At 46.2% G+C, this 14,058-nt stretch overlaps 1 protein-coding gene across 1 annotated transcript in view; it reads right to left on the bottom strand.

Moving 5' to 3' along the window:
- MGST3 (microsomal glutathione S-transferase 3) overlaps positions 1–14,058 on the bottom strand; it is a 29,506-nt gene that overhangs the window by 6,655 nt on the left and 8,793 nt on the right. The window contains exon 2 of the mRNA XM_004706761.2: positions 1,233–1,356. Coding sequence (XP_004706818.1) covers positions 1,233–1,349 — 117 coding nt within the window. The 5' untranslated portion in view covers positions 1,350–1,356. The remainder of the gene's footprint in view (positions 1–1,232; positions 1,357–14,058) is intronic.

Raw genomic sequence — 14,058 nt, 5'->3', positions numbered from 1 at the left:
GAATGCCAATTTAATAGAAGAAAGTATTCTTGCATTGAGGGAGTACTTAAGTAGAGGCCCAATGTCCTTCTGCTACCTTAATACTAAACCTATAAATACTTTAGTAGCGGCCCAATGTCCTTCTGCTACCTTAATATTAAACCTATAAATATATGCACATAGATCTATTTCCCCATCATCATATATAAATATATTTGCATATGACTATACAACTCTTTTAAAGATGTTTAAGCCATTGAATTGCAAGATATGTGAATTTTAAGTCAATAAAACTGTTAAAATTAAAAATAAAACAAGGCAAATGTAAGAGTAAAAATCCCTTAGAAACAAAAGGAAGGTGTTTCACAGTCACCCAGAGGTGCTCGCCCCCTGTAGGGCCCCATATTTCTTGCCTCTTTTCTGCCACAAAGGACAACATTTTATTTAAAAAAAAAAATCATTTTATTGGGGGCTCCTACAACTCTTATCACAATGCATACATTCATCCTTTGTGTTAAGCACATTTGTACATTTGTTGCCATCATCATTCTCAATACATTTTCTTTCTACTTGAGGCCTTGGTATCAGTTCCTCCCCGCTCCCTCCCTCTCCCGCTCTCCCTCCCTCATGAACCCTTGATAATATATAAATTATTATTTGTCATATCTTACACTGTCTAACATCTCCCTTCACCCACTTTTCTGTTGTCCGTCCCCGAGGGAGGCGGTTATATGCAGTCATTGTGATCGGTTCCTCCTCTCTCCACTTCCTTTTCTCCTTACCCTTCTGGTATCACTACTCTCATTTTTGGTCCTGAGGGGTTTATCTGTCCTGGATTCCCTATGTTTCCAGCTCTTATCTGTACCAGTGTATGTGCTCTGGTCTAGCCAGATTTGTAAACTGAATTGGGATCATGATAGTGGGGGGGAGGAAGCATTAAAGAACTAGGGGAAGTTGTATGTTTCATCGGTGCTAGACTGCACCCTGACTGGCTCGTCTCCTCCCCGCGACCCTTCTGTAAGGGGATGTCCAGTAAACTACAGATGGGCTTTGGGTCTCCACTCCACCACCACCCCCCATTCACAATGATATGATTCAAAGGACAGCACTGTAAATAGTTTTACTTCTGAAGTTGCCACTGGTGACAACTAGCTCTGCATGCCCCTCCCTATCCCCAATAGACGACCGGCTCTTGAACACATCGCCACGGCCCCAGACAAGAGTACAGATGAGACAGCGTGCGCCCCACTCACCTCCACCTTGTACTTCTTGCGGGCCTTGGCAACATTGATGGCCAGATGAGCTACCATGATGAAGCTGGCAGCACCAGTGAGAACCACGAAACCATACTCCTTGGAGAGGACCGCCATCTCGGCTCTGTGGAAGAAAGAGCACATGAGGACGGCAGCCCTAGCACCGTGGGCAGCGCACTGCTTCCTTACGGGCAGGTGTGTACCTGCAGACCAAAAGGAGTGCGTACATCGATGACTGTCAGCGCTAGACACAGTGCTGTGTGCCACACATCCGAATGCAAAGTGGTTCACTGACAAGGTACATGCAGAGCACACAATCACATGATCTTGTGTGTCTGGGTACTTTTGATCGCTATTAGAATTATGAGATCTCTTTATACAACTGCAGTAGTTGTTAATGTAGAATATTAACAAACAAACGCAGTGCCATCAAGTCCAATCCAAATCATCTGATTTTTGAAAAAATAGCTAACATGGCCAAGTGGTAAGATATGTTCGGTGGCAAAACAAATTAAAATAAAAAAGGGAGAAAAGGCAGTATACATAAAGCACCACGACTGTACAGCGTGGGAGTGTGTCACACAGTGAGGGCAGGACCCGTGGTGACCCTTCAGACCTGGGGCACATGCAGGCACAGCAGCAGGGCCATCACAAAGGCAGGCAGGGTCTGGCGGAATGCTTTTGGAGACCATCATGCCGCCGAGAAATAACGCCAGGCAGCTCTCGGGAAGCCAGGTTGCTCAAACCATCGCTTTAAAATGAGCCCCAGGAAATGCTGTGATGTCTGCAATTTACGTTGAAAAGTCAATTTCCAATCAGGGACGCAGTAAGCCAGTACAGCAACTTGTGAATGGCAGAGGCTAGGTGGGGGCTATGTCCAGCTCTTTGAACTGTGGTGGATGCCTGGAAATTTTTATAATGAACTGTTTGAGCGGGGGAAAAGCTAATGCTAGCTTTTCTTCCCAGTGTTCCGGATCTTTGCGATTGTCCTGCGTTAGGAGGAAAGAAATAGATTGGGCACGAGAAGATAACCCCTAGCAGGTGAGAGGAAGTCCTGGTAATCCCAAGATGAATTAGTGTCGCCCTGCCGATGTCTTTGCGTGCTGTCTACCCAAAGGGAGCCGGCTCAGCGCCTGGCAGGACGCAGCAACCGGCGCACTGCCTCCTCAGGAACAGGGGCCGCAGCTGCTGTCTGCACCCGGCATCTTATTTCCCTCTCTGAAAGGCCACCTGGCTTTACTTCTCCTGTATGTCGGAGGACCCCCTGACTGCAAAATGGTTCCCAGTCATCCATCCAACAACCACCTAACCCGATGGAAGCAACCCAAATTCCCCCAGCGACGCCAGGAGAGGAAGTAAGGCTCCCCAGGTCTAACACCGGAAAGAATCAGGGCTGAATTTGTTACTCAAATGCATTTGGAGCTGACGCCCCTCTTCAATCCCACTTGAAAATTGAGACCTTAGCGCCACTGAGTTGGGGTATCTTCCTCAATAGAGATTTTGAGGCAGGAAAGTGGTTTTTAAATTTTTTCACTTACACAATTTTTTAAAAACGGTAAAACTGGGTGGGGCTTACATTCAGCTGATCAACTTTGTATTCAGTGGCTTAAACCACGAGTCACCTGCTTCTGGATCTCTCGTCCTCTTGTGGAATACTCGCCCAATTCTTTAAACATAAGTTTCCCTTTGCTGTCGAGGGGATGGCTATGCTCAACAGAGGCAGACATTGTCAAGTTTCCCCTAGGTCGGAGAAGTAACATTTTGGGCTGAAGTTACAGAAATCTTTACCCTCTCTCCTCCATCCTTCCAGCTCACAATAGAATTCCCATCTGTTTTTCCTGTCCACTTCTCCAGCGTGCGCCATCTGCCCAGCATGTGCCCTGCCTAGGGTGGGCATGGCCACCATGCCAGCCTCGCTCTGGAAAAGGTGGTCCTGTGACTCCGCCCAGGAACCATCACCACGTCCGCCTGCATGGGTCCGAGCTTAAGCGGCCAGAGAGCAAGGAGCCTCTGCCTGCCTGCCAAGCGCCCCGTCCACTTTCCCTTGTCAAATGAGTAACATCTAGAGTTAGAGACTCGGCTGGAGGAAGGTGCTACAGTGGTAGTCAAGGAAGTACACACAGTGACTCCCGAGCACCTCCTAAAACATAAATAGAAACGACCGAGCCTTTCTGAAGTTGCCCTTGGGGTGCGATGGTTATGCATTGGGCTGCAGTCTGAGAGGTCAGCAGTTTGAAACCACCAGCCGCTCTGCCTCTGCGGGGAGAAAGACGAGGCTGTCTATGTCTGTAAACTGTTCCAGTTCTGGAAACGCATGGGGCAGTTCTGCTTTGTCAGGTGGGGTCACTATGAGTCAGCAGTGACTCACAGCAGTGAGTTTGGTTTCCGTTTTGTTTTGTTTTTTAGCCTTCCTGCCTGCCTGCCTGCCATTCTAGAAGTTCAACGCATTTGGGCCCAACAGGACCATTTAAAATGAAATCATCTCTTGATGCTGTCAGAGAACAGCGTAAGCATCATAAGGTGAAGCCTACTTGGGGAAGGTCACAGCGTGGCATTAATGGGAGCCTGCTTGCTGGCCCTAGGCTGAGGACGCGGTCCCAGGCTCCCCTGTATTTGTACAGCTGGCTCTATTTCACTGGAATCCTTAAAAAACAAAAAACCTGCGAGTTCCACCTTGCAGAAAGGAAAGGAGATCCCACAAGGTCAACAGCTAGAGCGAGGACCAGAGCAGGTTCTGGAGTCCTCCCAGAGAAGGCAATGCAGGAGCTCAGTCGCCGACCTCGGCTTTTCTGATGTGCCGGGGCCGGGGCCAAGGAAGCTGGATGATGAGACAGGGTACTTCACCAATAGAGGTTTCCATGATCAGAAAAGCAACTGCTCAACAGTGGATCCTTTGAGATTCATACTTATCACAAAGGAATACATGCAGTGTGGGAGGTAAAGCCTGTTTAGACATTTACACCCTAGTAAAAGTGACTCTTCACTCTTTGATAAAGGTGATATGTACCAAAGGGCAGGAATAATAAGCAAGTATGAAAGGCAGGGAATATACAGTTTTGGGGACCCAGAGTCCCACACTAAAGCTGGCAGTGTGCAAGGGTTGATAATTAGTTGTGGAGCCAGCAGGAGTGCTCTGGCGGGTGGTAACAGAGGGCCTGCTCTCTGAGGCGGGCTCTCCCTGCAGGAACAAGAGATATAACTGCGTGGTTGCAGGAGGAAAGCTCAGAAAGCTTCCTGCCACCCAACAAGGAGCTCTGCATCAGACCACGCAACCTGCACTTCCTTGCTGCGTGGTTGGTGCTGAAACAGAGAGCGCGGCCAACAACAAAAGTCTCCATGCTTCCGTGGGTAGTGCGTTAGGTTGGATTCTCTAGGGAAGCAAAAACCAGGGACCCTTATATATGTTTGCACATAGAGAGTTACACTGAGAAACGGCTCACAGTTATAGAAGTAGGTAAGTAGTCAGGTTTCTCCTGACTTGCGTAGCTATGGAAGGTGACAGACAGGATGCCGGATGAGGAGGCAGAGGTAAGGAGGGGAGGAGCAGGCTGGTGGATGCAGAGGTAAATGAATCAAATGTTGGCTAAATGAATCCACCATTGGTAGTGTGCTGACAATTTAGGATTTCCAGGCGACATCAAGGAGACTGAGGAATCAGAAACAGATTCATCTCTAGCAGAAGCAGAAGGGCCAAAGAGAAATTGGCTCTGCTCAGACTCTCTTATACAAATGGCTATATTCTAAGGGGGAGCCGCCAGGCTTCCACCTGACTCATAGCTTGGGCTTACCCTTACCCCGGTGTGTTCACTTGGCATAATCTCTGTAACAGGCCACTCCTTGTCAACTTGACACCGGTACACAACTCTTTAACCAGAATCAAGACAAAAAGAGAATCATACTTGCGCCTAACACGATACAACCCCAAAAGCACTGACCCCGTTTTCATCTTATATTTTATTAGTGAACAAAACAAAAATGTTTAGTGCATACAAATAGGAGTTACTCATAACAATTACAATCCTCATTTCTGCAACTGGTCGTGTAGACGTTTCTTTTGCATGGGAACCTAGGCTGTTGTGGTTCTTTGCCTGACGGGGTGGCCCAAACCTTCAGTCCTGAAAAGTCTGGATGTCAGCATTGGGGTATTATAGTACCCCAGGCGTGTCTAGTGGACTTCATCTCTAACCCATAATCATAGGGAGGGGCCAAGTTTTCTGCCACCCTCCATTCCAAGCAGAGTGTGTTGGCAGCGGTGTGTGTAATAAAAGCCAGCCCCAGCCCCAGTGACTTTGGGGAGTGACCCCCAGCCCAGAAGTTTGATCACACAGCGCCTGGCAAAGAACAGGCCCTTAGCAACTTACATTTTCCCTTTCTTTTAAATTTCTTTTTTTTTCCTAAATAAAAAGGCACTTTTTAAATTGTGAATTGGGGGAAGGTTCACAAAGCAGATCATCAGTTTTACATTCAACAATCCATGCACCCCGTGTCTCAGCTCATCCGTGGCCTGACGACCCCTCAGGTACCATCGCTAGTCCCACCCCTCTCTCTACCATTGCCATTGCTCCTCCCCTGCCGTTCCTTTCCTACATCAAAAGTACCCACGGAAACAATGGAAGCAACTGCCTCTAGGAGGGACTCAGAAAGGAGTTCAGAACATAGGGAAAAAGCTGTCACCACAGCCGCTGAAAACAAATCCAATAGGCACTCAAAATAGTGAAGACTTGTCCTTTAAGGAGCGAGCAGATGTAATCCACTCAGGGTTTATAAACACTAACAGTGGCTGAATTCCTGTTTTCTGAGGATCCCCAGGCAAAGAGATGGATGTTCCACTCTTAGAAATGGCCTGTGTGGCAAGATATGACAAAATAACAATTTATAAATTATCAAGGGCTCATGACGGAGGGGGAAGCGGGGAGGGAGGGAAAAATGACCTAATGCCGGGGGCTTAAGTGGAGAGGAAATGTTTTGAGAATGAGGGCAATGAATGTACAAATGCGCTTTACACAATTGATGTATGTATGGAATGTAATGAGAGTTGTATGAGCCCCTAATAAAAGGATTTAAAAACAAAAAAGAAATGGCCTGTGTGTGCAGGTGAGTACCTGGGAAAGGTGGGCAGGCCAGGCTGGGGCACCTGCCACCCCACGCCTTAGCTGTGGCAGCAGCCCGAGGAGATAGCTTCCTTCCAGAGGTCAGGCTGGAGCAGCTGATAAGGGGCACGTGAACTCTCGGGCCTGGGCACTCCTTTGGATGTTCCCAGAGGCCCATCACAACACGAGTCACACACCTACTCTTGTCAGTGGCAACTCATGTGACCAACAAGCTCTTTTTTGTTGCTGTTGTCGATAATATACACAGCAGAACTTATAGGGGGCTTCAAAAAGTTCCTGGGAAATGGAATGAAAGGATCATGGGGCTTTTTCCCCACTGACTTTTGGGGGCCCCTTTGTACACTAAACAATTTCTACACGAACAATTTGGTGGCACTGGGGACACTCAAACTGCGAGATCATTCTCACCCTTTTCTCAATTGTTCCTCCATATTGATATAAACTCCCTGTCCCTTTTCTAACTTTTTGGGTGGCTTGTTGCCAATTTGAACCACAGTTCTTCAAAAGAGCATAATGCTTAAGGCAGACATTGTTTACTGAAGCTCAACTATGGTTCAATTTAAAGGAAAAATGTTAGGGGATACTTTTGGTTTATGATTTAAAAAGATGTTTTGAGGGTTCAGAAAGTCTGGAGCCCAGGAGAATCTGAACTTCTGTTCTGCCTTTCCCCCCTTTGATCAGGATTCTTCTCTAGAATCAAAGTTGGGTACCACAGCACAGTCTGATCCCGCTGCTCATGCATCTCAAACAAGCGTTCTGCTTTAGCAGTGATTGTTAATATGCTGAGAGAAGTTCACTTTTGTGTTTGACTCTTGGATCCAAGTCATTAGAAACGTCTTAATGCCTCCTGCATTTCCATTAGCCTTACAGGTTTTAGTGGAGTTAATCTTTTAAAAGCTTGGAGAATGTTTTTCTTGTTTTTGAAGATCATTGTGATTGTCAAGTGTGGCATATCTAACTCATGAGCAACAGCAATCACTGATTTTCACCTTCATGTTGCTTGATCTTTTTTACTTCCAAATTGTTATTTCTGCTTGGCCTCTTGAAAAGAACACTGTTTTGCTGCATTCGAGAGCCCTGATGCACCTCACAGAAATATTTTTGAGAGAAAATTAAACAGAGAAAGCTACAACACAAGAGATATTCAGTACATGAAATTAGATGCTACCACTTATGAGTCAAAGAATACACTGTTACACAGTAAACTCTAGATAGAAAGTACAGTACAGTACCTACATAAGCTAGTGCCCAGGTGTTTATTATGATTCAAACTCAGTGCCTTTGAGTTCATGTTGACTCACAGCGTTCCTATCGGACACAGGTTTCCGAGACTTATGTCAGAGGTTCTCAACTGGTGGGTTGCGACCCCTTTGGGGGTCGAACGACCCTTTCACAGGGGTCGCCTAAGACCATCGGAAAACACATCTTTCTGATGGTCTTAGGAACGAGACACACCTCCTCTATCTGTTTCCAGGTGGGTCCCTCCACATACGAGTATCCGGCGTGAAGACTGTTAGCCATGCTACACCACGCTTCAAGACAAAATTTCATTTATTTGTAATTACAAAGAAATATTTCTCAATATACAATTACATATTGTTTTCTTTTTTTTAACATATTGTTTTCATGATTAATCGCTATGCTTTAATTATGTTCCATTTGTAATAATGAAAATACAGCCTGCATATCAGATATTTGCATGATGATTCATAACAGGAGCAAAATGACAGTTATGAAAGAGCAATGAAAATAATGCTATGGTTGGAGGGGGGGTCACCACAGCACGAGGAACTGTATGAAAGGGCCGCGACATTAGGAAGGTTGAGAACCACTGCTGTAAGTCTTTATAGTAGTAGAAAGTCCCAATTTTCCCCCAAGGAGTTCCACATAGAAGAAGCACTCCAGCTTGCATGATTCAAGGATTATAAATAATATAATCCAAATCTGAAGGAGGGAATGGTATCAGAGCTTAAATCATGAGCACCCGATTTGCAGAAGGCTACGGATGACAGGAGAAGCCCAAAATACATTTGGTCAGGATCTGCACATAGAATAAGCCTCCGGTGATTTCACCCTGACCATTATTGAGGGATGGGAATAGCTCAGCTATCAGAAAGTATTGTAGAGACAATTATAGTAGATTAAAATGAAACATCTGATTAGAATGGTTAAAACCTTATCATTTTATCTCCCTTTTGGCACATTTTGAGTTTGCTCTAGTTTTTAAATACTGGTATGTCTAGATTGCGTCCTAATTAAAAAAAAGACTTCGCAAACCAAAGAGCAGTTTAGCTTAGCTGATAAAGTGTCTGTTTGAACAGTGCGCGTTCTAAAGCATGAGTGACCTGGGGTAACACTGACAACGGCAAGGAGAAAGATCCGTGAGGAAGCTTAGTAGGCAATGAGCCTATGCTACGGCGAGAGGAAAACCCAGAAAAGGCCCGAGGCGAGGAAGAGCCTGGCAGAGTCACCAGTGTGGCTGAGCCACACGGAGTGGTGGCGACAATGGGAGATGAAGTCCCAGAGGGCAGGTCCAGGTGATGAGAAGGACTGACTATGTCATGGGAGAAAGATGGGGCTTTCTCCTCTTGTAAACAGCCACAGTATGGGAAACTCACAGGGGCAGTTCTGTTCTCTCCTGCAGGGTTCTCACTCTGCGTCGGCACTGACTAGATGGCAGAGAGAGGGAGGACGGGAGAGACCATGCCACGTAGCAGTTAATATTTCCGACTTCTCCCTCCAGGAATATGATCAGCATAGAAGACAGTGTCAGCAGAGCAAGCCCCACTTCCCATAGGGAAAGGGATGTACATAAGCAAACCAGTATGATTATTACCCAAGGGAGTCCCTCTGTGCGGAAATAGCTTTCCCTAAAGGTTAAAGGTGAAGGGCAGTGGTGGTTCTGCGGTAGAATTCTCAGCTTCCACTATGGGAGGCCCTGGTTGGATTCCTGGCCAATGCGTCTCCTAGGCCAGTGGTTGTCAGCCTTCCTAATGCTGCAACCCTTTCATACCGTTCCTCATGTTGTGGTGACCCCCCCAACCACAAAATTATTTTTGTTGCTACTTCATAACTGTAATTTTGCTACTGTTATGAATCGGGCGACCTGTGAAAGGGTTATTGGATCCCCAAAAGGGTCTCGACCCACCAGTTAGAACCGCTGTCCTAGGCGGCCACCCCGTCCGTCTGTGGTGAACAGAGCATGCCTATGAAACGGAAGAGGAGCCCTGGTGGCACAGTGGGCTACGCGGTTCATGCCCACCAGGTGCTCTGCAGGAGAATGAGGTCAGCTACTCGCTTAGAGCTTTACAGTCTCAGACACCCAAAGGGGAAGCTTTAACCTGTGCCCTGTAGGGTTAGCTGTGAGTCAGAATCGACTCTGTGGCAGTGAGTTTGGTTTTTTATGAAGCTTAACAAGTTTCAGGGGAGCTTCCAGACAGAGAGCGCCCAGGTAGAAAGGCCCATTGATCTCCTTCTGCAAACTAAGCTGCTAAAAACAACAGTGGCTGGTTCCCCAACTGATCTTTCTTCATGCATCATGGGGATGACACAGGACCACTGTGTCTAGAAGACTGGAAACCCTATGAACACAGAGTTCTCAAAGGGGAGACGTGGTTACCTGTTCAGATGCATGGATACAGAGAAGGAATATGCTCGGCTTTGGTGAGGGGCCCTTTGACAGCTAGGTTTTAGGGGCCAGCACTAACAGTTAAGAAACAAGAGGGCTGTCCTACCTCCCACATTTAGGAGGCGGAACAGCACGTGAGCAGGAGTCCAGCTGTCTCTTCTCCCCGATGCCCTCCCCCACATCCTGTGCATCTTCCCACAGGAAAAGACATATCACAGGATTCCAGGCCCTAGGCGCGACCAACATGGCCAAGTGCAAGTCCCGCTCCCCCTTTCTCCAAGAAGCCTTTACTCTGATCCTCACAGGCTCTGCCCTGGAATTGGTGCACACTTCTTCCCCACTGATCAATGAAAATGCTGCACATCTCCACATTTCCCTAAGCTCTTTGAGGGCAGAGAACGCATCTTTGGTTTAGGCTTTTTCATAATAATTTGCATGAAGACTGAAACGTCACAGAATGCTGGTTGACTATGGCCTAGGTCAGCGGTACTCAGTTACTTTTGTGGCGGTGGCAGTCCAGTCGGCTCTGACCTACGCAGATCAGAATGGGGTACTGCCCGGTCCTGGGCCATGTTCATGATCCCAGCAGGTTGGAGTCCACTGCTGTGGCTATTTTGTCAGCACAGCTCCCTGGGGGTTCCCTCATCTTGCTGACCCTCTCCCCTGCCCCATAGAGCAGCTCTATCCCACCACACACGCCGTCACCATAGTCAGAAGGGACCCGATGGCAACTGGGTTGGTTTCGGTTTTCTATTTTAACAAACACGACAATCAGTGTCCCATTTGGCCCTTCCAAATTCTGTAGTTCTAGCAAGCAAGTCAAAGTCTCGCCATCCATGCATCTAAAGAACATTTCTGTTGTATTTCTTTTAGACTACTTTCTTATTTCTTTGGACCTTTCATGATATATTCAATATTCTTTGCCAAGTCAAAACTCCCAGCCGTTGAGCCAATGCCCACTCACAGCGACCCTAGAGGACAGGGTAGAACCGCCCCTGTGAGCTTCTGAACGAACTCTTTATGGGAGTAGAAAGCCCTGCCCTTCTCCTGAGGAGTGGCTGCTGGTTTCAAACCACTGACTTTGAGGATTGCAGGCCAACACATAACCATTGTGCCACCAGGGCTCCTTAAATGCATCAATTCTACACCTGTCTTCCTTCATCACTGTCCAACTTTCGTCTTCATTCTGAAGAGACCATGCCTCAGTCTGCTGCACCTTAGTCTCTAGCATCAACAGCACGCAGATCACCTGGAAGGCTTAAACACACCCTACTGCCAGAGTTCCTGATTCAGTAGGTCTTAGGTGGCACCCGAGAATTACATTAGTAATGAATCCATACATAAGTGATGCTGGTGACCTGGGATTACATTTTAAGAACCACTGTTCTAGATTTTTTTTTTTTTTTTTTTTTACAAAAGACCAAAACTACACGCCAAGTCTTACTCTGGGGATCCATATTCCGCTCCATCTCCTAGAGTGTCCCTGACAATACCATGGGGCTGAGGAGACCACGGGGTTGATCTGCAGAGTACTCTAGCCTGGACACACTGAGAGCGTGCCACCGGATGACTGGTTTCTTCGAGCTTCAACAGAGAGCGCGACAAAACCATGTGATATTTGATATAAAAAATGAAGAAAGAAAAAGAAGTGGGCAGAGGGAAGAAATGAAATACATCGACTTACACATCCAACAATCCTAAACATAATAAACGTGAGAAGCGTAATCTCCAGACACTGCAGTTGGGTTAGGCTGGGTTCGCTGGAGAACAAAACCAGGGCACTTATGATTATGTATATAAAAGGATAGGTTTATGCAGCGAGAAGGAATATAACGGCTAATTAATCCACACAACCCTACAGAGGGATCAGTTCAATTCACATTCCTGGGAACAGTGAATATACTGAAGTTGCTTTAACTCACATGGGCTGCAGGTCAGGGGAAGTATTTATCTCGATTTCCCTTCAATCCAGTTGCAATCTATTAAACTACCCCACATGACCCAATGAAGACATCATTGGCACAATAAACCTCTCACAGCAGTCAACTGCTGAATACCAAAGATAAAGAGAAAATACTAAAAAAAAGCCAAATAAAAATGACAATCAGAATGATGGCTTCGTTTTCATTAGAAATAGAAGGCAATGAGATAGCACATTTAAAGATTAAAAGATTTTCAACAGAGAACTCGGTCTCTAATGAAAAGTCCTTCAACCATGTAGGTGAAACCCCCCACATTTTCAGAACGGAAAAAGCAAAAACAGGTGGTATGAGAGCTCAGTGCTTCTTGAGACTGTTTTGTGAGTCTGTCCCATGACAGACACTGGATTTCCAGATCTCACTCACTCACAAGGTCAGCGTCTCCATTAGTCAGATGAGTCAGTGCTCAAGGCCTTTGTAATCTCTCAAAAGCAACTCCTTATGCTATGGGATGACCTCTCAATACTACCTCCTCCAATACCCAGATCGGCTGTTCCTTCAGTGCCGAATGATTAGCATCACAGCTTCAAATGAAAGGTCCACTTAGAGAGCCAATGGAACCTCCGACTAACTTCTCATGGGAGATGTCCCAGCCATCTAGCTGAAACAGCAAAATGAGAAACTGTATCACTGCTACATACAGAGTACTTCCCATATGCCGGACACTGACATTCTGTACTAGGCTACTGTAACACTGTCCCACAAACTGGGTAGCCTACAACAAGAGAAATTTATTCTTTTATAGTTTGTGGGCTAGAAGTCCAAAATCAAGGTGCTTTGATAGCCTCAGGCATTCCTTGGGAAGTGCCCGCCTAACTCCAATCTGACTCCATTGTTCTGTGGTCAAGACGTCTTCCCTCTGTGTCTGGGCAGCTTCACGCGGCATTCTTCCGTCCGCTTCTTCTAAGGACGCCAGCGAAACTGGATTAGAGTTCATGCTACTCCAGTATGTCATATTAATTAATCACCTCTGTAAAGACCTGATTTCCAAGTAAAGCCATTTTCACAGTTACGGAGGGGTAAGGGAAAAACATATCTTTCTGGGAAAAAACATAGCAATCCCTAATCCACTGTCAAAAATCTTTATAAAAACTAATACTCCTTCATACAGGGGATGAAATTATAAAAACTTCTTCCACATAACCAAACACCTTGTGGGAACAACTCACTGAGCCTGGCAGTCAGGACTATCGTCTCATGGGCTGCTAAGGTCAATTGGCATAGCACAGGTCACCAAGACAATGTTCTACGTCCTACTGTGGTGTATAGTGGCCAGGGTCTTACAAGCTCAGGAGCAGCCATCTAAGCAATCTAAGGAGCAGCTATTGGATTCTTCCCATAAGAAGAGACTGAAAACAGAAAGACACAATTCATGCAATAGAAACATCAGTCCGTGCAAACATCAGTGTCCATACCCCTGAGACCAGAAGAGCTAGGTGGTACCCAACTACTACTACCAACTGCTCTGTAAGGATCACATTAGAAGGTCCTACAATGAGAGGGAGAAAAAATGTGCATCAGAACTCAAAATCATAAAGGAGACCAAGTTGGCTGGTTGCATGGAGATTGGTGGGACCCCCATGACCATGACCTTTACACTTTGGGTTTAGAATTAAACTCACCGGTGTTAGAATTAACCATGGAAGACCAAAAGGGCAGCATTTACTGGACAACGTTCAGAGGGTTGAGAGAGGAATGGAAACAGGCAGAGAGGGTACTGGAGCGATTGTAATATTGGTGAGTGCAATCAGAAGGTGTTGGATATAAAACTATAGTATGTAAAGGAATACGTTTACAATGGAAAAAGGTTTTTAAAAATTAATACTCTTTATCCTCCCAACTATCTATGTGGTGGCCACTCTTATAACTCATTTTTACAGAGGAGGAAACTACGGCAAGGAGAGTTAAGTAACTTACAGTTAGTGAATACTTAACACTCTTCATTACTAAATCATGCTGCTGGATTTTCCCCATACCCGGTAGTGGGATTACCTCCTTTCTCTAGCTCAGGGTACCACAGGAAGGGAAAACTCTCTACAAAGCTCTCATTCAGGGCACTACGAAGCGACACTCAGGATCTCCCCTCCAGGAGCAGAGGGAGAGGGCAC

The sequence above is a fragment of the Echinops telfairi genome, unplaced genomic scaffold (assembly GCF_000313985.2).
Source record: "Echinops telfairi isolate 266 unplaced genomic scaffold, ASM31398v2 ScPeMD7_7424;HRSCAF=8462, whole genome shotgun sequence".
NCBI lineage: Eukaryota > Metazoa > Chordata > Mammalia > Afrosoricida > Tenrecidae > Echinops > Echinops telfairi.
Note: the sequence above shows the minus strand (reverse complement) of the source record. Positions and strands in the feature narration are given on the sequence as shown.